The following is a 22385-nucleotide window of genomic DNA, read 5'->3' as shown; positions in this document are numbered from 1 at the left end:
TTATTGAATTATGTTGTGAGTTGTTTGTTCTCAGAGCACCATTGTGAATGAGACCCTGGTCTCAATTGGGGCTCACCTGAATAAATAAAAGTTAAATAAAAACATGTAATAGGTAGGCTAGGCCTACTAAATTTGTTTTTATATTAAATAAGTATACCAAGAACAGGTTTAAATCCACTGTAATGTAATACCAACTCATAATTTAGTTGAATATTATTGTAAGAATATGCTTTGACTAAACATTAGGAACACCTGCTCTTTCCATGACAGACTGACCAAGTGAATCCAGGGGAAAGCTATGATCTCTTTTTGATGTCACTTGTTAAATCCACTTCAACCAGTGTAGATGAAGGGGACGTGACAAGTTAAAAAATGATTTTTAAGCCTTGAGACAATTGAGAAATGGATTGTGTATGTGTGCCATTCAGAGTGTGAATGGGCAAGACAAAACATTGAAATGCCTTTGAACAGGGTATGGTAGTTGGTGCCAGGCGCACCGGTTTGAGTGTGTCTACAACTGCAACGCTGCTGGGTCTTTCACGCTCAGCAGATTCCCGTGTGTATCAAGAATGGTCCACCACTCAAAGGGCATCCAGACAACTTGACACAACTGTGGGAAGCATTGGAGTCAACATGGGCCAGCATCCCTGTGGAACGCTTTCGACACCTTGTAGAGTCCATGCCCCGACGAATTGAGGCTGTTCTGATGGCAAAAGGGGGTGAACTCAATCTAAGGAAGGTGTTCCTAATGTTTTGTACACTCAGTGTATATGGTGTATATGACCAACATTGGCTACGGGTAAATTAAAAACGTAAGCCCAAATATCATATTAGCCTACTATCAAGACAATGTTCCAAATATTTAGGCTATCTTATTATGGAAATATCCACATTTCATATGTGGAAATAGCCAATTTATAGACTTACTTCTTCCGTGGTCTTTCATGAAAGTAATGATTTCTTTATAATAGCTTGGTGAGTCTCGATACGGCAAGGCATCAACTGTGACATTTTCTGCCTTCAAAATTATGTAAATGCCTTCAGAGAGGAAGTAGTGAGGTCGGTCATCTTTTTTCATATCGTGAAAAATCAGAATGGCACGAGAGGTCCAATTAAAGTGCGAGTGAATACTGCTTGCAAAGTCTCCCAATTTTATGCTCGAGGGTCCGGTGCGCACAATCGTTTTGTACTCATCCCTGTTATCAAACCCATATGCCGTTCCTCCCGCAGTTATCAATGGGAGTTTCCAATGGGATGCAAACCTTCCAACTGAGGCCACTGAATACACGCAACCAGGTCCAAAGAAAGCATCTGGTTTATTATAAAGTTTGGTGTCCACGGCGATAATTTGTGCCTTATTTTCTGCGCAGACACCGGTTGAATCCTCCGTGCTGAAATTCAAGAGTTGAATTGAGTGGCCTTGGAGAACTCCGTGCTTCTTCTGAAGATTCTCGTTCGCCATAATAATTGCTGGGAAAACCCGAGGCAAAGCCCAGGGATACTTGTGGTAATCGTCGGGAAGCATCACCGCAACTGTGATATTATTTCCCATTTTTGTTCGACACCTGGATATGAGAGAGTATGTGAATACCACAATGAAACAGTATCCAAGATCCGTTTTATATCCCATTGCTTTAACTTGAAGTACAAAACAAATCCAAGAAAACGGACCTCGTGTGTTCACCTGGAGAGAAGTAAGACGCCTTACTGTCCTGAAACTTAACCATATGGCTCTCTATTGAAATGCAACTTTAGTTAATAGAAGAAATGTTTAGGTAATCCATGTGTCATGTATCATCTTTAACGTTGCTCTTATGGTTATCTAGCAGAGTGATTCTGTGCGTTGTTCATTTCTGCGCATTGCTCGAACTGATGTTCATTAACTCCCCCCTCCGAGCTTGATAACAGCCATCCAAATGACTGGAATTTAAATCACAGAAACCTTCAGTGCACCCCCCACACGTCATTTCACAGGTCTGAGAAAGACTAGGAAGAGGCGCCCCCTGCCTGCTGTCACTGTTCTTCAAACCTGGTCCTTGAGACCGACAGGGTGTGCAAGCTTTTGTTTCGCCATAGCACTAACAGAACTGATTAAACTACCCTTGAATCAGGTGTTCGTACTGGGCTGGAACAAAAACCTGCACTCCATGTGGGTCTCTAGGACCAGGACAAGAGATGATCAGTTCAATATGAATTGGTTTTGACAATAATCTGGAAGACACAATTTCAGCAGTTGTGTTGCAAGCCTTGTGTTAAACTCCGTGAGAGTTGAATAAAGAAAAATCCAAGCATGTAGTACACATTCCAAACTCAGACGCTGAATTTCATTTACACAAATCTGAGATTCCACAATGATCCACTAGAGGTCAGGGGTTCCTCACATGACTTCATTTCGGCAAGCTCTACAATAATCTTTAAGACAAATACAATCATATTACATATTCATGTATTTTTATTAACTCAGACAATTGTCATATTATCAAACAGGGAACTCCAAACTACACAAAGTCCAACCATGTGTCAATTCAATGTGCAACTTTGTTTTAAAAGCATCAGAACACAATGGTCGCTGAAACACATTGATAGTATGATTTTGAGTCCTCCAAAACTCATAACAAAGTCAAGCAACCTGGATGGTCAACCATAAAGACAGAATGAGAGGTTCATGCTCCTTATAGCCATTAGTATAGTAAGACATAGTAATACAGCACAATGCTTGGCATTTTCAGTTGCCTTCCAAGCCTATTCCTGAAAAGGTTATTCTTTGAAACTGTAGTCTCCGACTGCAATGCTGCATCATGTACATTTCGGAAACTAATCAGATACCTCCGCTTTTCAGTTGAACCTCCTATTTTCTCCTCCTCTCTTCTCCCCATCCTCAGTTGGTGGACTTGGGCAGTCTGTAGACGCCTGAGGACACGATGAGCTGATGGTCTCGCACTTTCCTCTGCAGGAAGGCCTGCAGCTCGTTCACGTCCATCTCCGTGACAATGGGTCCCGTGGCAACGAACATCCTGAGCATGGAGTGGATGCGCTCTAGGGTCATGGTCTCCAGGTTGGTCAGCATGGCCTGGATGTAGGCCCAGAACAACTGCACCAACAACCACGCACACAGGGGAGAGAGAACACTGCTGTTAGGGCTAGCTTGATTTTTATTTGACAGGAGATTTGTATTTGAATTCCATGCCTCCAATGTGTGTGTGTGCACTGAACCTGTAGTTTCTCCTCCCTCTGCTCTGACTGGGTGGTGGTGTTGGAGTCTCCCTCCTCGTCACTGTCAATCAACATCACCCCTCTCTCAGGTCTCTCCCGGGATGAGCCCTTCTCCAGGACAGAGTAGCGCCCCCCCGCCTCCTCCTTTAGGACCCCCTGCTGCTGCCACAGAGCCAACTTCCTCCTCACCATCTCCTGGGGCACGCCCAGGACCCCACTCAGCTCCTCCAGAGTCCACGAGCCTTCAGGACACATAGACAGAGAGAGAGAGACCGAGAGAGAGAGACATAGAGAGACAGAGACAGAGACAGACAGACAGAGAGAGAGACAGAGACAGACAGACAGAGAGAGAGAGAGAAAGATGGTAAAGGTAAATCTTAGTTACTCATACAATGTTTGTATGCATTGATAAGTTGTACATAAGGCAGCCTGTGATGGCCAGAGTACTAACTTTTGTCCTGGAAGTGCAGGATGATGGCAGCATGGATGGGGGACACAGTCAGGTTAGTCAGAGTCCTGTCCTCCAGCTCCACATCCAGGGTCACTGAGCCCAGATGAGGCTTCCAGCTAAGGGTCCTCATTGCCTGGGGAGATTCATACTATTCATACTCTGTTGGCCTGGCTGGCAGTCTGTTTATAAAGACTTGACTAAAGCAGAAACAGACTGGCAGCCAGGCTACAGCTCCATCATCAGGTACCTTGAGTTTCTCGTAGCGGTGTGTGTAGGCCTCCATGGCTTGGGAGGCCAGGGGCGGGAGCTCCATCTTCTCCTCCTTCAGCGTGGGCCAGAATTCAGAGGACAGGATCATGGCTGACAGGGCCAGGGGGGGCTGCTCCTCCTCAGCCACCCTGGACTCCTCCTCACGGATGTTGGTGTTGATCCTTCGTGAGTCAGCCACGTCCTGGAGAGAGAGAGGGAAGAGAGGAGAAGAGAGTGAGGCTCTGTCCTAAAGTGCTTAAAATGGCCACCTTTCCTCGTACTGTCCTGTGTCCTCAGCTTTTATCCTATGATAGATGGGACTGCATGTATTTTTAAAGATACTGCTTTGATCAGTGGTGATCAGAGTATGTGAGCGGAGCTGGAGCGGAGTGAGGAGCAGAGTGTGCCCAATTTGACTGGAGCGAGTTTCCCCAAGGCTGGAGCTTTGGCCTTCTCGCCCGCTCCAATTTCGCTTCAGTAGCGCTCACTTCAGGAGCTCAGGGCATGCCGTCCCAGCATGCATTTGTAGTCTACTTGTGTGCTGCTATAGCCCCTTGCTTTAGCTACTGTCATGGAGTTTGCTAAATATTTCCATAAAGAAACAGATAAAACAAACAGGTGAAAATTCAAGGTGACTTACAAAGATGAGGAGGACTAAGAGCAAGAGAGGGAGTGTGGTGATGTAGTGTCCACAACTAAATAATAATTGTGGAATCTGAAAAGACACATACAGTGGCTTGCGAAAGTATTCATCCCCCTTGGCATTTTTCAAATTTTGTTGCCTTACAACCTGGAATTATAATTGTCTTTTGGGGGGTTTATATCATTTGATTTACACAACATGCCTACCACTTTGAAGATGCAAAATATTTTTTATTGTGAAACAAACAAGAAATAAGACAAAAAAACAGAAAATTTGAGTGTGCATAACTATTCACCCCCCCCCCCAAGTCAATACCTTGTAGAGCCACCTTTTGCAGCAATTACAGCTGCAAGTCTCTTGGGGTATGTCTCTATAAGCTTGGCACATCTAGCCACTGGGATTTTTGCCCATTCTTCAAGGCAAAACTGCTCCAGCTCCTTTAAGTTGGATGGGTTCCTCTGGTGTACAGCAATCTTTAAGTCATACCACAGATTCTTAATTGGATTGAGGTCTGGGCTTTGACTAGGCCATTCCAAGACATTTAAATGTTTCCCCTTAAACCACTCAAGTGTTGCTTTAGCAGTATGCTTAGGGTCATTGTCCTGCTGGAAGGTGAACCTCCGTCCCAGTCTCAAATCTCTGGAAGACTGAAACAGGTTTCCCTCAAGAATTTCCCTGTATTTAGCGCAATCCATCATTCCTTCAATTCTGACCAGTTTCCCAGTCCCTGCCGATGAAAAACATCCCCACAGCATGATGCTGCCACCACCACGCTTCACTGTGGGGATGGTGTTCTCGGGGTGATGAGAGGTGTTGGGTTTGCTCCAGACATAGCGTTTTCCTTGATGGCCAAAAAGCTCAATTTTAGTCTCATCTGACCAGAGTACCTTCTCCCATATGTTTGGGGAGTCTCCCACATGCCTTTTGGCGAACACCAAACATGTTTGCGTATTTTTTCCTTTAAGCAATGGCTTTTTTCTGGCCACTCTTCCATATAGCCCAGCTCTGTGGAGTGTACAGCTTAAAGTGGTCCTATGGACAGATACGCCAATCTCCGCTGTGGAGCTTTGCAGCTCCTTCAGGGTTATCTTTGGTCTCTTTGTTGCCTCTCTGATTAATGCCCTCCTTGCCTGGTCCGTGAGTTTTGTTGGGCAGCCCTCTCTTGGCAGGTTTGATGTGGTGCTATATTCTTTCAATTTTTTAATAATGGATTTAATGGTGCTCCGTGGGATGTTGAAAGTTTCAGATATTTTTTATAACTCAACCCTGATCTGTACTTCTCCACAACTTTGTCCCTGACCTGTTTGGAGAGCTCCTTGGTCTTCATGGTGCTGCATGCTTGGTGGTGCCTCTTGCTTAGTCGTGTTGCAGACTCTGGGGCCTTTCAGAACAGGTGTATATATATATACACTGAGATCATGTGACAGATCATGTGACACTTAAATAAAAGTCCACCTGTGTGCAATCTAACTAATTATGTGACTTCTGAAGGTAATTGGTTGCACCAGATCTTATTTTGGGGCTTCATAGCAAAGGGGGTGAATACAAACAAGTTATTTTTTTCACCAATTTTGACTATTTTGTGTATGTCCATTACATGACATCCAAATAAAAATCCATTTAAATTACAGGTTGTAATGAAACAAAATAGGAAAAACACCAAGGGGGATGAATACTTTTGCAAGGCACTGTATCCCGAAAGCATGATGGTGTACTTACTACATGCACATGCTAACAGAAAGGAATGAGGTCAGTAGCTAGCTAAGTGTGTCATTGTAGCAAAGTACTTAGAAACGAAAAATTATATCTCTTAAAAGTTTTGTTCCGTTTCGTTCATTTATCTATTCAATTGGCCATCATTGATTTTGGCCCAATAGGCCTGGCATATTACCTCTTTCCAGGAGTTTACCTTGAAAGAGGTATCCTGCCCAGCCTGGCAAGAGTGGCCGAAGGGTGTTTAGCATCCCCAGTGGCTCTGCAAGCATGGAAAGGATATTCTCCACTGCTGGCCTGCTCTCCAGGCACCATCGCATGAGCCTGAAGCCACAGACTCTGGCCAAACTCGTGTTTCTAAAAATGAATTCAAAGGCACTAATGAGCCTAATAAGGCATTTGTCGTTTAATTTGTATTTCATTTTAAGTCACCGCCTATATGTGCAATTTATAGACTATAATGATTTAATGTAACTAAATGTTGTTTAAATGCTGAGAGCTTAATGTCCCTGCTAGCCTAGTGTGTCGCACTCGCAAATGCTTCAAAATGTATTTCTTTGTAGGCTATCGCCTTGAAATAATTGAAATAATATAGCCATAATTAATTTTCATTCCTTCTTAGACTACCTGTCTGGCTCCTGTCCTGACCTATTTAGTGTTTATATGCTGTTTAATACGACATGTAGCCTATTTGAGATGATGAGCGCTTCTTACAGTCACCTTTTCCTGTTGTTTATTAAAATACTTTTCATTCAAATCATATGGTTTGGTTTCAATACTTCAAAACCAAATCGTAGGTCAAGGTAATCACAAAAATAGATGGGTGTTGGTTAAATTGTGATTTTAATGAATGGAGCGGCAGTTTTTTCCCCTGTGAGCGAGGAGCGATTTTTAGCGGAGTGGTTGGAAAGGACATGGAGTGCTGGAGTGGTGCGCAAGCACCTCTCCATGAGCAATGAGCAGGATTTCCGACCGCTCAACTCCGCTCACATATTCTGATGGTGATCAGTTGTGACACAGCTAGGGAGTCATGATGTCAAAGCTCACACTGGTATGAATGGGAACTTAAGGAGACACAGAGTACTGTATGTACAGTACTTTACCTTTAGCATCACCTCACAGTAGTGCATATGGGACTCTCCGAATCTCAGTTTGAGCAACTCCACATTACGGATCTCCCTGGAGGCACATGAGAAAAGTGATTTACAGAAAAAATATGCCACGATTTCACTCACCCAAATGTCCACACAGAGAATCCATTATAATCAACAAGACTACCAACACCAGTATATCTGTGTACTAATAGTGATTCCAAAGGGTCTCAAGTGTGTTGATGGATGCTGAGTAGTAGGATCTCATGGTGTACAGTAAAGGAGTGAAGTGAGTAATGTACTGTATAGCATTGGGATACATGCCTTTGGAGTGAAGGTACTAGTTACTGTACACGAGTGTTGCGTACCTGGCTGTATTGTAGTTGAACTGGTGGAGCAGTCTGTCTGCCAGGACAGTTCTGTACTCGTCTATGAAAATCTCTTTACTGCCATATATGCTGACCAGAAGAGTGATGATGTCAGACGAACGTCGCTTAGACCCTGTCTTGTCTGAGAGGTGAATAAGGAAGATGATTTTACATTTAGTGAAAGAGATGTGTTGGAGAGGTGTTCTTTTCGAGCAATTCTAGTTCAATACAGCAGAAACAGGAAACTGACACAGTTTGTCTAGTGTGATGACAACCAGATAGACATGCCCTTTGTAGTGATAATCACACTACATCTCCATTGGAGAATTGGAGTTCACAGAGTAAGAGATTGCAGTGTGTGTAAGGTGGGTACACGGAGGGTCTGACCTGTGACAGCATCCTTAGGGTCTGGGGTCCATTCCTCTGGGTCGCTGCCCTCGTCCTCACTGTCCTGGGTCTCCAGGGTCACGGGGTCGGCACGGGACAACTCATTGGCCAGGTCACTGCAGCCCTCCGCATCTCCAGTAAGGCTGGCCACTATCTGACGCACTGTGTCCTCTCGCGTCCTAGCAACAGCACACAAACATTACATCAACGTCATGTCAACATCACAGCAACTCAACAGCAATATGCTATGGGAATCAAATCAGTCAAGTATCAAATCAAATGTTATTTGTCACATACTTCGTAAACAACAGGTGTAGACTAACAGTGAAATGCTTACCGTACTTACGGCCCTTCCCAACAATACAAAATAGAAAAATAGAGAAATAAAAGTAATAACACAAGGAATAAATACACAATGAGTAACGACAACTTGGCTATATACACGGGGTACCAGTACCGAGTCGATGTGCAGTGGGTACGAGGTAATTGAGGTAGATACACTATATATACAAAAGTATGTGGACACCCCTTCAAATTAGTGGATTTGGCTATTTCAGCGACACCTGTTGCTGACAGGTGTATAAAATCGAGCACACTGCCATGCAATCTCCATAGACAAACATTGGCAGTAGAATGGCCTTACTGAAGAGCTCAGTGACTTCCAACATGGAAACGTCATAGGATGCCACCTTTCCAACACGTTATTTCATCAAATTTCTGCCCTGCTAGAGCTGCCCCGGTCAACTGTACTGTTATTGTGAAGTGGAAACGTCTAGGAGCAACAACGGCTCAGACACTAAGTGGTAAGCTACACAAGCTCACAGATGGGACCGCCTAGTGCTGAAGCGCGTAGCGTGTAAAAATGGTCTGTACTCGGTTGCAACACTCACTACCGAGTTCCAAACTGCCTCTGGAAGCAACGTCAGCACAATAACTGTTCGCACACAAGCCTAAGATCACCATGTGCAATGCCCAGCGTCGGCTGGAGTGGTGTAAAGCTCACTGCCATTGGACTCTGGAGCAGTGGAAACGCGTTCTCTGGAGTGATAAATCACACTTCACCATCTGGCAGTCTGACGGACTAATCTGGGTTTGGCGGATGCCAGGAGAACGCTACCTGCCCAAATGCGTAGTGCCAACTGTAAAGTTTGGTGGAGGAGGAATAATGGTCTGGGGCTATTTTTCATGGATCGGGCTAGGCTCCTTAGTTCAAGTGAAGGGAAATCTTAACGCTACAGCATACAATGACATTCTCGACGATTCTGTGCTTCCAACTTTGTGGCAAGAGTTTATGGAAGGCCCTTTCCTGTTTCAGCATGACAATGCCCCCATGCACAAAAACGAGGTCCATACAGAAATTGTTTGTCGAGATCGGTGTGGAAGAACCTGACTGGCCTGCACAGAGCCCTGACCTCAACCCCATCGAACACCTTTGGGATAAATTGGAATGCCGACTGCGAGCCAGGCCTAATTTCCCAACATCAGTGCCAAACCTCACTAATGCTCGTTGCTGAATGGAAGCAAGTCCCCACAGCAATGTTACAATATCTAGTGGAAAGCCTTTCCAGAAGAGTGGAGGCTGTTATAGCAGCAAAGGGGGGACCAACTCCATACTAATGGCCATGATTTTGGAATGAGATGTTCATTTACATTTACATTTACATTTACATTTACGTCATTTAGCAGACGCTCTTATCCAGAGCGACTTACAGTTAGTGAATACATATATTTTTTTTTATACTGGCCCCCCGTGGGAATCAAACCCACAACCCTGGCGTTGCAAACGCCATGCTCTATCAACTGAGCTACATCCCTGCCGGCCATTCCCTCCCCTACCCTGGACGACGCTGGGCCAATTGTGCGCCGCCCATGAGTCTCCCGGTCACGGCCGGCTGCGACAGAGCCTGGATTCGAACCAGGATCTAGTGGGACAGTTAGCACTGCGATGCAGTGCCTTAGACCACTGCGCCACTCAGGAGTCCACATACTTTTCGTCATGTAGTGTATGTATATATAGGTAGGGATAAAGTGACTAGGCAACAGAATAGATAATAAACAATAGCAACAGTGTATGTGATGAGTCAAAAGAGTTAGTGCAAAAAGGGTCAATGCCAATAGTTAAATAGTTAACCAATAGCTACCTGGACTAACTATTTAGCAGTCTTATGGCTTGGGGTAGAAGCTGTTCAGGGTCCTGTTGGTTCCAGTAGAGAACAATATTCTCTAACATTTTGCCTCCCAATGCAACATGTAAAGTGTTGGTCCCATGTTTCATGAACTGAAATAAAATATCCCCGAAATTTTCCAAATGCACAAAAAGCATTTTCTCTCTAATTTTGTGTACAAATTTGTTTACTTCCCTGTTATTGAGCATTTCTCCTTTGCTAAGATAATCCATCCACCTGACAGGTGTGGCATATCAAGAAGCTGATTAAACAGCATGATCATTACACAGGTGCACCTTGTGCTGGGGACAATAAAAGGCCACTCTAAAATGTGCAGTTTTGTCACTCAACAAAGCAACACAGATGTCTCAAGTTGAGGGAGGGTGCAATTGGCATGCTGACTGCAGGAATGTCCACCAGAACTGTTGCCAGAGAATTGAATGTTCATTGCTCTACCATAAGCTGCCTCCAACGTCGTTTTAGAGAATTTGTCAGTAGGTCCAACCGACCTCACAACCGCAGACCACGTGTAAACACGCCAGCCCAGGACCTCCACATCCGGCTTCTTCACCTGCAGGATCGTCTGAGACCAGCCACCCGGACAGCTGATGAAACTGTGGGTTTGCATAACCAAATAATTTCTGCATAAACTGTCAGAAACAGTCTCAGGAAAGCTCATCAGCGTGGTCATGACCTGACTGCAGTTCTGAGTCGTAACTGACTTCAGTGGGAAAATGCTCACCTTCGATGGCCACTGGCACGCTGGAGAAGTGTGCTCTTCACGGATGAATCCCAGTCTCAACTGTACCAGGCAGATGGCAGACCGTGTGTATGGCGACCGTGTGGGCGAGCGGATTGATGATGTCAACGTTATGAACAGAGTGCCCCATGGTTGGCGGTGGGGTTATGGTATGGGCAGGCATAAGCTACGGACAACGAACACAATTGCATTTTATCGATGGCAATTTTAATGCACAGAGATACCGTGACGAGATCGAGGCCCATTGTTGTGCCATTCATCCGCCACCATCACCTCATGTTTCAGCATGATAATGCACAGCCCCATGTCACAATGACCTGTACACAATTCCTTGAAGCTGAAAATGTCCCATTTCTTCCATGGCCTGCATACTCACCAGGCATGTCACCCATTGAGCATGTTTGGAATGCTCTGGATCAACTTGTATGACAGCATGTTCCAGTTCCTGCCAATATCCAGCAACTTTGCACAGCCATTGAAGAGGAGTGGGACAACATTCCACAGGCCACAATGAACAGCCTGATCAACTCTATGCGAAGGAGACATGTCGCGCTGCATGAGACAAATGGTGGTCACACAAGATACTGACTGGTTTTCTGATCCACGCCCCTGCCTTTTTTTAAAGGTATCTGTGACCAACCGATGCATATCTGTATTCCCAGTCATGTAAAATCCATAGATTAGGGCCTAATGATTTAATTTCAATTGACTCATTTCCTTATATGAACTGTAACTCAGTAAAATCTTTGAAATTATTGCATGCTGCGTTTATATTTTTGTTCAGTGTAAATACAGATTACAATAATACACGTGCACCCACCTGAGGTACTTGCGGATTGGTTGGCACGCAACCTGCAGGATGACCATGGATGGGTCCAGTTCCCGTAGGGCCTTTATGGCCGAGATGTACACAGTGATGATGTCAGAGGTATGGACTCCTAGAGGGGAAGAGGAATGTTGTTGGGATGGGATTCATATACACAAGTCTAGTTTCTTCTCTAACATTATGTTTGCAAACAACACTTAGTCTTCACCGCTTTAAATGTGTAACAGACAAAATAAACAGCAAACACCAGTCATTGTTTGTAATCCGCCATCGGTTCACTGACCTGGGTGAAGCAGACGAGTCTCAAACGCTGTCTTAAGGGACGTGAGGAGCTGCTGCCTCTGATTGGTTCTCTCCAGGCAGAACTTGAGGTCATCGATGGCAGGCTTTGACTCAGGGAAATCTGACAGGGACAGAACAAACCACAGCATGTGAGGGAGGAAGAAATAACCACAACTCTCCATCCTCTCTGTATCTCATCCGTCCCACCAAATCTCTTCCCTATGCCATCAAGCGCCCAACATTGACTGCTTTCTCTTATTATTCACCATCTCCCTATCTCCTCTCTCTGTTCCCTAACCCCTCACCTCTGATGATGCTGAAGAGCTCCTCAATCCTCATGTTGACGTAGATCCTGCAGAAGAACTGGTGCATGTGACACCTCCAGCGCTGCAGCACGGCGTTGGCTGGTTGGCCCACCTCCCCAGCCCCGCTGCCTGTGCCATTGGGCACAGTGCCCAGTCCACCCACATCACTGGCAAACACCCTGCTCAACCAGCCCAACACCAGCTCTAGCCACTGGAGAAAGAGAGAATGAAAGAGAGAATTGGGAGAATGTTTTTAAGTAAGAGAATAAGTAAAACAGATAAATGATCACATTTCTGAGATTTGGACTTGGTGTAGTAAATTGTTTTATAGACACATCATATTTGGTCAGCAACCTATTCTGTTGAATAAGGCAAGCTGGAAAAGTCCAACTTGTTGAAAGGTCATGCCACTTCATTCTGTGAGGTGGTCCTCCCATAGACAGGCTCTTTGGTCTACTGTACCTCCTGAAAGTCGAAGAGGAAAGAGCTCTCGTACTCCCCCCTGCAGTGCTGCTCCATCCGCTGCTCTATCAGTTTGTGTAAGATGGACGTCACCGCCTCTGAGCTGACCCGCTCCAATAGCTGCAACCTGGATCTGGGGGGCGGGACAATCACACTTTAGCAGATTTGTAGGTAGAGGCAACTACACAAGATACATTTCAAACACAGCAGGCAGACAAAGGTAGAGAAGTAGACAATGGTTAAGGAAGTGAACCCTGATCTGTGACAATAAGACATTTGTGATGTTGTTTGTTGTTGTCATATTTGAATGTAAGATGTTAAGCAGTACAACAATTAGAGTCTAGAAAACAGAGCAGACAGTGACACAGCCACCCCTCCATTCACTCACAGTACGTGGCTGAGCTCTTGCAGCTGCTCCAGGGCCTGCTGACACCAACACTGCTGAGTGGGGACAGTGCAGCCCTGACAGACCCCCCCCTCAGGCCCCCCACTCCCCTCCTCAGCCTCCCCTGCCTCCCCCTCCTGGCTCATGTGGACAGAGAAAGTCCTACTGTAGAACTCCAGTATTCTCTCCTGGAGCACAGCTGAGGGGGAGAACAGCAGGATGGCCCTGATGACGGAGAAGGCCCTCTCACGGAGACCCCTGGCCCCAGGGCCACACAGACCACCCCGGCCCTCGTCCTGCCAGGTACCCAGCCTCTCCAACCCTCCTGGGGAAAGGGACAGAGAGCACATTTTTACGCATTTGACAACATTCTGTTCAGTCAAAATTCTAGCATTATTAAGGGTGCAATTAACTGTAACTTGAATGTTTGAACCCACCTAGGAAAGGTTGCAGTCTGTCCAAAAGGGTACGGAAGGCCATGAGTAGGATCCTGGCCCTGTCCTTCTCCTCCAGCTCATTCTCTGGTTGCTTCATTCCAGCCCAGAACTCAGGGGCAATGGCAGTAGTCAGACGCACCTGCAGGGTCTCCATTAGCCATCCCTCCAGAAACTGTCCCAGGCTGTTAGAGCACAGCAGGTTTAGCCCCTCAGAGAGAGACTCATCAGACATGGTGATGTCATTGGACACTGGAGACACCTACAGACAGAGGAAATTGTTTATGTTCTTATAAACAAATACGGACTATGGGATGTATGATAGATCAACATTGGTCTTAGCTAGTTAGCTAATGCCTGGCATGTGAATATGTTAACGTTAGCTAGCTGCTATGTCCAGCAGTCAACCACAGTGGTACAATTGATCTGATTTAATTATATACATAAAAGGCAAGCAGGTTATGTCAACAACACAAGATACTACCGTAGGCAAGTTAGGTCCATCTACTCACCAGAGCTGCAGTTACGGTGTCCCAAGCAGAAGGTAGCCCCTGTGGTACTGAGAATAACATCTCTGTGGAGTCCATCATCATCCCGGTTGGACCAAATTACGAGAACCACTCGATTGTGTATTGACAAAGTTATCGTCTGTGTTATATCACTCACCCATATGAAGATGTACGTAGCATGGCTTATAAGAAATACTAATATGTATGTAAAATGTAATTACAGATGCCATATGATTGAAGTTATCGCGCTCTTGCTAAGCCTGTGGCGCATAATAGTGACGTATTTGTGGGTGCGGAAGTCATAAAAGTGTGGCGGAAGTGTACGTGACAGTTTGTTAGCAAGTTGTCGTGGAAACTAGCTAAATGGAGGGATTTTGAAGCTAGCTAAGGACGGCTTCGGTGTCGATAAGGAGTTCATTTCGACTGCCTAAGTCTTTGCACAAATTAGCCAGTTTGCCAACTAGTTAGACCTAGCAATATATTGGCTTCAAACTGCAAAGTTATCATTGAGTCGCTAACTAACGTAGCTAGCACACTGACTGTGTGCGCGGGCAAGGGCGGTAAAGAGCTGGAAAAGTAAGTATAATCGACAACATCATGACCCAACAAGGAGCAGCACTACAAACCTACAACAATGAGCTTGTCAAATGTAAGTGATTGTGGCATTTCGTATATTTGTCAGTTAACTTGTGTTTTGACAGACACAAAGTCTGGTTTATAACATACTACTTTAGTTAGCTAGCTAACGTTAGTTTCCACCTAACTATGTCAATTTGTACGTTAACTAGCTAGCTAGCTTCTTGATTTCACTTGTTTGGTTCCGTTGTGGAAATACCTGTCTTTCTATGCTGCACTTAGGCCCTTCAGGGACAATAAAGATTTACTGAATTTATCATATTCCAGATCCTCCTTTTGGACAGCTACAGCTAATTAGGCACGTGTGACTGTGAATCTGGTTAGCTAACCTAGACAGATTATGCTGCTTCTATCCCCTGCTTTGATGCAGCCTGATTCTAGGCTATCTTTCTCTTTGATGCTGTTTCCTTTTCTCCCCCATAGAAATCAGTATTGCCCTAGGTGCATGTGCAGACAGTTGTTATTTTTTTCCTATATCACTACACAAGAGTAAGTGTGATTTAGTCAACTGATTTGTTGAAAAGGTAGGGAGGGGGATTGCAGAATCATGTCCTTCCTTAGTCTGTATTTTATAAGCAAGAGACCCTATACTTGAACCCAGTCTCTGCAGAAGTTTGCCTGTTTGACTTGTCAAGAAAATATATCTAGTTTGAAATACATTTGTTTCAACTCTTTAAGCCTTCATTGATAATTTACACACTTATTGTGACACCCAGTGTGTGCTTAGTGGGAGGGGATATAACTGTTACAAGAATGTTGGTATCCAAGTAGTAGGCGTGTGTTTGGACTGCAGATACTGTCTGCAGTTCTTCCAGACTACAGCAGACCCATGGGAAATATCCAGACTATAGTTCAGCTTGCTGCAGCACAGCCATCAAACCCCTGACACTTACAGTTTAAATTAAGACGAGGCATTCTGCTTGAGCAGAATTTAAATGCATCCAACTCTGAGTAACTGTGTTTCAATCAGAGTCCATGTATAGATGCCCATCATCTGACATGACAAGGATAAATGATCTAGACTTGCAGACATGTCTCGAGTCAAGTTTAGCCCAGGTGATCTGCTTCGTAAGACTGTTTTCATTGGCATTGTCTGTAAGATCAATTGAACCCTTGATTCTCAACCCACTCATTAATTATAGTTTTGATAGATTTTATGTCAGCAGTTGTTATGAATCATAATCATATAGGCTAGTTTTATGGTGCTGATTAGATGGGAGTGTTGGTGCAACTAATGCCTATCTTAAACTGTGAAAGAGATCTTAGTCAGTAGCTATGGAATTAGACGTGACCTCCGGCAGTGGGATTTCATGAATGTATTATTGACTCCCTGTCACACGCACACTTTCATCCATCACAGGCTGGAATGGGCTGATTCAACAGGAAAAGGGTACTGAGTGAGGGGGACCTCAGTTAGACCTCACCCTCCCAGTTATCCCTCTTAAATTGTGCACAGGAAGTCTGACATACGTATTTAGGAGGATAGGTTATAGGCCGCTAGGTTGTTTTCTCTTTAAAATACCCATATTTGTAACCATTCACATGATGTTTGGACTAGGAATGTAGGCCCAGGCTATATTTGATGGTAAGCATTCATAATTCTAAGTAATTGATGTAGGCTACACTGTAAAAACAGACACGTGCACATGAATTGAACATGATCTGAATACCATGGTCGTATCCACATTAATGTTACATTCCACCTCCTAACAGCCAGTGTTGTTTCATTCTCCCCAGGTATCGAGGAGCTGTGCTCTAAGAGGGATGAGTTGAACCGTCAGATACAGCTGGAGGAGGAGGAGAAGGGTCGTCTACAACACGACATCCGTGTCCTCACTGAGAAGCTAAGCCGGGTCAATGAGAGCCTGGCCCGACGACTCACCGCCCGCGCTGACTTTGACCGCACCATAGCTGAGACAGAGGCTGCCTATATGAAGGTCAGGACGGGCCAGGGTTTATGGGGTTTATTTTTCTTAAAGTTTTGTTGTTTTTCTTCCTTATATTTAGGTTTTTCAACAATATTTTAGTCTCACGAAACCCTGAATGCATATTATGTCAGCTTTACAGTATCGCTCATGTTAATTTGACTGCAAAAATACCGTACAAACGTACAGGGCGAGACAACATTTGACTCACAAAAGAACCCTGGGATGACTTGCAGTAATTCAAGACAACATACATCCCACGTGTTGTCTTAATATCAACTCCCTTGGTGTTACTAAGAGCTTAATGGCAGAGCAAACAAATGCCCGTAAGTGTCGTTAATTAAAAACAACAGAGTGCTCAGTCAGACTTCCAATCAAATTGTTACACGGCACATTGTCACGCTGCATCTCGTTCCCACTTGCCTCAAACTATATGGTATTTCATAGACTGAGGCAAGTGTCTTCTGTTAATTCATGCCTTGCTCTCTCAGATTCTGGAGAGCTCTCAGACACTGCTGAGTGTACTAAAGAAGGAAGCGGGGAATCTCGGCAAAGCCACTGAACCCAGAGGGAAAGACCACTGATGTCCATACTACCTTCCCTCTCACCCAGACACCAGCAATTCCCCTCACCATCTTATCTAGAACTGTGGACTGTTTGTAATATATTTATGTAAAAATGTCTAATTCTGCTCTTTACTGTTGTACTTACTTTATATCAATTGAATTATTTTAATAAAGACTCTGAAGATTCCCTTCGCATTTACCTATTACACTTGCAGTGTATGGAACCAACTCAAGTCATTTCATTTGTTGTGTTTCTTGAGTGCTGTGTCTTTCAACAAACACGCGCACACACACACACTCCTGGAGAGGTGCTGTCTGACACTGTCCTCTTTGATATGGACTGAATATAGTACAATGAATATAGGACTGAATAGATGCAGGTTTAGGTGGAAGCACTACTCTGTTCTTTCTACTGGAAAATCCCTTCCACATCAAACAAAAGCTTTTCTTTGGGAGATTTCTGAAGCTTTTTGTCTGCTTTGTTGATCTGTTTATTAGGTTAGGTTTAACAATGCATGAGTTTTGGCATGGCGTAATGCTTTCCATTTGGGAGATTCTGCCTTCACATGAGGGCTGGAGACTAGTCAGACACTGTGCAACAGAGACTATTCACACTGTCAAGGCTTCATCTATTTATTGAGCTTTTATTTGTACAGTTCTGACATCTTTTTTTGCCCAAATCATTGACAACTACAAATTTTACAGTAAGTACATCTCTTTGATGCTGGAGATTTATAGACCGAGGAAGAGAAAAACAAGACAGGGCTTCTAGCTACTGTATGACAAGTAGTTTCTCAACAGGAATATACAGATAGGAAAATACAATGGTCCCAGGTTTCATCAATGTTCTTTCTAGTGAATCAGTCTCATCCCGATAATGGCCATCTCAGTCTTGCTGGTGTCACATACAGTATCATCACATGATAAAGCCCTGGCTCTTGGTCCCCCGATTCAATTAAAGGCACACAATTCCCAGGAAAAGCTGTTGGCCTCCTTAGGGATTTGGTCCTCAAATGCAGCAGTTAGCACAGATGAATGGCAGGTTTGCTCTGTATGCTGTGTGGTATGAATCCAAGGACTAACAGTGGACACTAACCAGCTTACATTCCCTGGTTTCCCCAATAGGGTTGTGGCAAAAACTTGAAGATCATGGCATTATTGCATTCCTTATTTCCACCCCTTGTTTCTCATCGACCCAATCGATATACAGTACATGGATTGATGAGCACCCCTTTCCTCCTTCACCTTGCCTGTATTTCTTGTGAGGTGCAAAGCAAAGCTAATACAATGACAGTGCAAATTAAAATAAAATCTTGACAAAACATAATCCAAGTCTGTCTAATCATGATACATAGTTACAGTATAGAGACATGTTGACCCTCCCAATAGCAGGCCTATCCTGTTTAATCTAAACCCCTTCCTTTGATTGAAGATATTAAAAAAACAATAAAAGATGCTAGTAATATATTCTTATGAAAACATCATTGTGGAGTATAGAAACTGTACATCAATACTGTCCAAAGGAGTATGTTAGAGAATTATGAGAGTGGTGGCCACCACAGTAATAGATGAACACTTGAGTAAAAATATGTTGAATACTTAAAAAAAAGAAGTGATTTCTTCATCTTTCACCACTGGTCTCAGATACACACAATCGTTTAAGTGTCATAATCGATGTCGTTTTCATTACTAAAATAGACCAGCTCACTCAATGGCATGGTTTCCCAAACTCTGACCTCGGGACCCCAATGATTGCACGTTTTGGTTTTTGCCCTAGCACTACACAGCTGATTCAAATAATAAACTATTCATCAAGTGTGTAGTGTTACGGCAAAAAACTAAACGTCCACCCCTTGGGGTCCCGAGGACCAAGTTTGGGAAACCCTGCTCTATGGAATCTGAAAGTGTAGGAGATCTGGCTGTAGGGGTCAGAAGCTATTCACTGGTCAACGTGAAGGAAAAACATGGCCATGAGGACTCACCCTTCCTTGTTCCTTCTATAGCAGCTATTTGATCCATACACTACACAAGAACAAGTATCTGACATGCAAACTTCAACTTTGAGGAAAATGCAACCTTTCAAACACACATGCTGGTGAATGGTTTCACTCAATAGTTGCTATTCTTGGTTTACCTTTGATCTTTGTATCGTTCACACTTGGCAGTGTTCAAACATGAACACTGAAAAGGGGAAATAGTTCCCAATAGTATTCTAAACAGTGGGTCTAATTCCAGGCTACACCAAGGCACTTACACTCTACTATCCCTTAGACATTAAGCTTCTTGCAGAAGGTATTCATATTATCAAATGGTCATGAGCTGCCAAGGCAATATTTGAAGCAGTACTTCACATATCTTTGATGATCAAACACATTAACTTGAGCAGGTCTTCAGAACATTTCTTAATTATAAGAGGGAGTGTTGAAGTTTGCTTGCTCCTGGACTCTTCTGGCAAAGTCTCAAACACAGCATTGGAAACATACAAAAACTAAAAGGCATACAGAAGAAGCATACACTTAGGGGAACCAAGTCAATTGAAATCAGTCAGAAAAACAATGAACTAGGATTGTGGCACCCTTTCAGTACTGAAGTCTTCATTATTATTTTTTGCCTGCCCAATCCCTATGAATTGTGGCGTCCTCTGCCTACATTTTGGGACTTCAGGATACGATAACACAGAGTCTATTCTTTACCATGATAAGGACGGGCACTGATGGCTTCCTTGTTTAAGGAATTTGGTCACTTACCTTCACAAGGTGATCTCCACCACTACATACATCCCCTTTACAAGGACACACAGACACCATACAGTGCATTTGTAAAGTACTCAGACCCCTTGACTTTTTCCACATTTTGTTACGTTACAGCCTAATACTAAAATGGATTAAATTAAAAAATGTCCTCATCAATCTGCACACAATACCCCATAATGACCAAGCGAAAACAGGTTTTTAAAATTGTTTGCACATACCTTATTTACAATTGAAGTTGGAAGTTTACATTCACTTAGGTTGGAGTCATTAAAACTCGTTTTTCAACCACTCCACAAATTTCTTGTTAACGAACTATAGTTTTGGCAAGTCGGTTAGGACATCTACTTTGTGCATGACACAAGTCATTTTTCCAACAATTGTTTACAGACAGATTATTTCACTTATAATTCACTGTATCACAATTCCAGTGGGTCAGAAGTTTACATACACTAAGTTGACTGTGCCTTTAAACAGCTTGGAAAATTCCAGAAAATGATGTAATGGCTTTAGAAGCTTCTGATAGGCTAATTGACATAATTTGAGTCAATTGGAGGTGTACCTGTGGATGTATTTCAAGGCCTACCTTCAAACTCAGTGCCTCTTTGCTTGACATCATGGAAAAATCAAAAGAAATCAGCCAAGACCTCAGAAAAATAATTGTAGACCTCCACAAGTATGGTTCATCCTTGGGAGCAATTTCCAAATGCCTGAAGGTACCATGTTCATCTGTACAAACAATAGTACGCAAGTATAAACACCATGGGACCACGCAGCCGTCATACCGCTCAGGAAGGAGACACGTTCTGTCTCCTAGAGATGAACGTCCTTTGGTGCGAAAAGTGCAAATCAATCCCAGAACAACAGCAAAGGACCTTGTGAAGATGCTGGAGGAAACAGGTACAAAAGTATCTATATCCACAGTAAAACGTGTCCTATATCGACATAACCTGAAAGGCCGCTCAGCAAGGAAGAAGCCACTGCTCCAAAACCGCCATAAAAAAGCCAGACTACGGTTTGCAACTGCACATGGGGACAAAGAGCGTACTTTTTGGAGAAATCTCCTCTGGTCTGATGAAACAAAAATAGAACCGTTTGGCCATAATGACCATCGTTATGTTTGGAGGAAAAAGGGGGCCGCTTGCAAGCCGAAGAACACCATCCCAACCGTGAAGCACGGGGGTGGCAGCATCATGCTGTGGGGGTGCTTTGCTGCAGGAGGGACTGGGAGACTAGTCAGGATCGAGGGAAAGATGAATGGTACAGAGAGATCCTTGATGAAAACCTGCTCCAGAGTGCTCAGAAGGCTCACCATCCAACAAGACAACGACCCTAAGCACACAGACAAGACAACACAGGAGTGGCTTCGGGGCAAGTCTCTGAATGCCCTTGAGTGGCCCAGCCAGAGCCCGATCTTGAACCCGATCGAACATCTCTGGAGAGACCTGAAAATAGTTCTGCAGCGATGCTCCCCATCCAACCTGACAGAGCTTGAGAGGATCTGCAGAGAAGAATGGGAGAAACTCCCCAAATACAGGTGTGCCAAGCTTTAAGCGTCATACCCAAGAACACTCAAGGCTGTAATCGCTGCCAAAGGTGCTTCAACAAAGTACTGAGTAAAGGGTCTGAATACTTATGTAAATCAGTTTGGTCTTCTTTATAAATTTGCAAACATTTCTAAAAACCTATATTTGCTTTGTCATTCTGGGGTATTGTGTGTAGATGAATGCGGAAAACAACTATTTAATCCATTTTAGAATAAGGCTGTAACATAACAAAATGTGGAAAAAGTCAAGGGGTCTGAATACTTTCTGAATTAACAGTATGTATAATATGACATCATTGATGGAGACACAGAGCGATAGACATCAAGGCAGACAGAATGGAGCCAGATTGGCTTCTTCTAGAGATCGTAAACCTGGAAAACCGCATTATAATGCATGATTATCTTCCAAGCTCAGATTTCTTTTGACAATAAAATACAGTCTGTCAGAGATCTGGTTCAGACTTGACTGCTCAATGGCAGTCAGTGAGAGGAATTGGTAGTGGTGATGGTTGAGAGGAAAGACAGATCAACTGTACATGTAAGGTGAGGACAGTCCAGCTGCTTGGGTTATGTGGTGGTTGGTTGGTTGATGTCTGGGTATCAAACTAAACAGGGTGTGGAAAAAGAGGAGTGCTTTGATTGTGTTGGGAGTGCAACTTGAGGTCCAATTCTGTTAAGTCTCACTTGGCCCTGGTAGGAGTCTGGTCCCGGCTGGGGTT

At 43.9% G+C, this 22385-nt stretch overlaps 3 protein-coding genes across 3 annotated transcripts in view; 1 reads left to right on the top strand and 2 right to left on the bottom strand.

The window, feature by feature from the left end:
• The window catches only part of LOC311128667 (atrial natriuretic peptide receptor 2-like), a 52704-nt gene extending 50981 nt beyond the window's left edge, over positions 1 to 1723 (bottom strand). The window contains exon 1 of the mRNA XM_084160863.1: positions 928 to 1723. Within this exon, the coding sequence (XP_084016989.1) occupies positions 928 to 1630 (703 nt within the window). The 5' untranslated portion in view covers positions 1631 to 1723. The remainder of the gene's footprint in view (positions 1 to 927) is intronic.
• A 713-nt stretch (positions 1724 to 2436) lies between these two features.
• LOC311128666 (anaphase-promoting complex subunit 2-like) lies at positions 2437 to 14535 on the bottom strand. Its single transcript, XM_084160862.1, has 14 exons — positions 14247 to 14535; positions 13738 to 13996; positions 13304 to 13625; positions 12916 to 13048; positions 12454 to 12664; positions 12150 to 12269; positions 11861 to 11978; positions 8116 to 8294; positions 7729 to 7870; positions 7373 to 7448; positions 3912 to 4115; positions 3665 to 3797; positions 3214 to 3455; positions 2437 to 3091 (listed from the first exon to the last, which is right to left on the bottom strand). The coding sequence occupies exons 1-14, from the start codon at positions 14325 to 14327 to the stop codon at positions 2879 to 2881; spliced, it is 2433 nt and encodes an 810-aa protein (XP_084016988.1). The 5' UTR covers positions 14328 to 14535; the 3' UTR covers positions 2437 to 2878.
• Positions 14536 to 14540: 5 nt separating this feature from the next.
• Positions 14541 to 17567, top strand: LOC311128665 (microtubule nucleation factor SSNA1-like). The gene is made up of 3 exons (XM_084160861.1): positions 14541 to 14892; positions 16617 to 16816; positions 17296 to 17567. The coding sequence occupies exons 1-3, from the start codon at positions 14841 to 14843 to the stop codon at positions 17386 to 17388; spliced, it is 345 nt and encodes a 114-aa protein (XP_084016987.1). The 5' UTR covers positions 14541 to 14840; the 3' UTR covers positions 17389 to 17567.
• The last annotated feature ends 4818 nt before the right edge of the window (positions 17568 to 22385 follow it).

This window comes from Coregonus lavaretus (genome assembly GCF_964263955.1).
Source record: "Coregonus lavaretus genome assembly, chromosome: 4".
In the NCBI taxonomy this organism is placed as follows: Eukaryota; Metazoa; Chordata; class Actinopteri; order Salmoniformes; family Salmonidae; genus Coregonus; species Coregonus lavaretus.
This window is presented reverse-complemented; position numbering and strand designations above follow the sequence as displayed.

What these genes read in the sequence shown, in the direction of transcription:
- LOC311128666 (XM_084160862.1), bottom strand. Translation starts at nt 14,327, where the DNA reads ATGATGATGGACTCCACAGAGATGTTATTCTCAGTACCACAGGGGCTA. An exon ending in CAAGAGCTCAGCCACGTACT is followed by an intron (nt 13,049 to 13,303) that starts GTGAGTGAATGG and finishes CCCGCCCCCCAG; the next exon opens with ATCCAGGTTGCAGCTATTGG. An exon ending in ACCGCTACGAGAAACTCAAG is followed by an intron (nt 3,798 to 3,911) that starts GTACCTGATGAT and finishes GAATCTCCCCAG; the next exon opens with GCAATGAGGACCCTTAGCTG.
- LOC311128665 (XM_084160861.1), top strand. Translation starts at nt 14,841, where the DNA reads ATGACCCAACAAGGAGCAGCACTACAAACCTACAACAATGAGCTTGTC. An exon ending in CAACAATGAGCTTGTCAAAT is followed by an intron (nt 14,893 to 16,616) that starts GTAAGTGATTGT and finishes CATTCTCCCCAG; the next exon opens with GTATCGAGGAGCTGTGCTCT. An exon ending in CAGAGGCTGCCTATATGAAG is followed by an intron (nt 16,817 to 17,295) that starts GTCAGGACGGGC and finishes TTGCTCTCTCAG; the next exon opens with ATTCTGGAGAGCTCTCAGAC.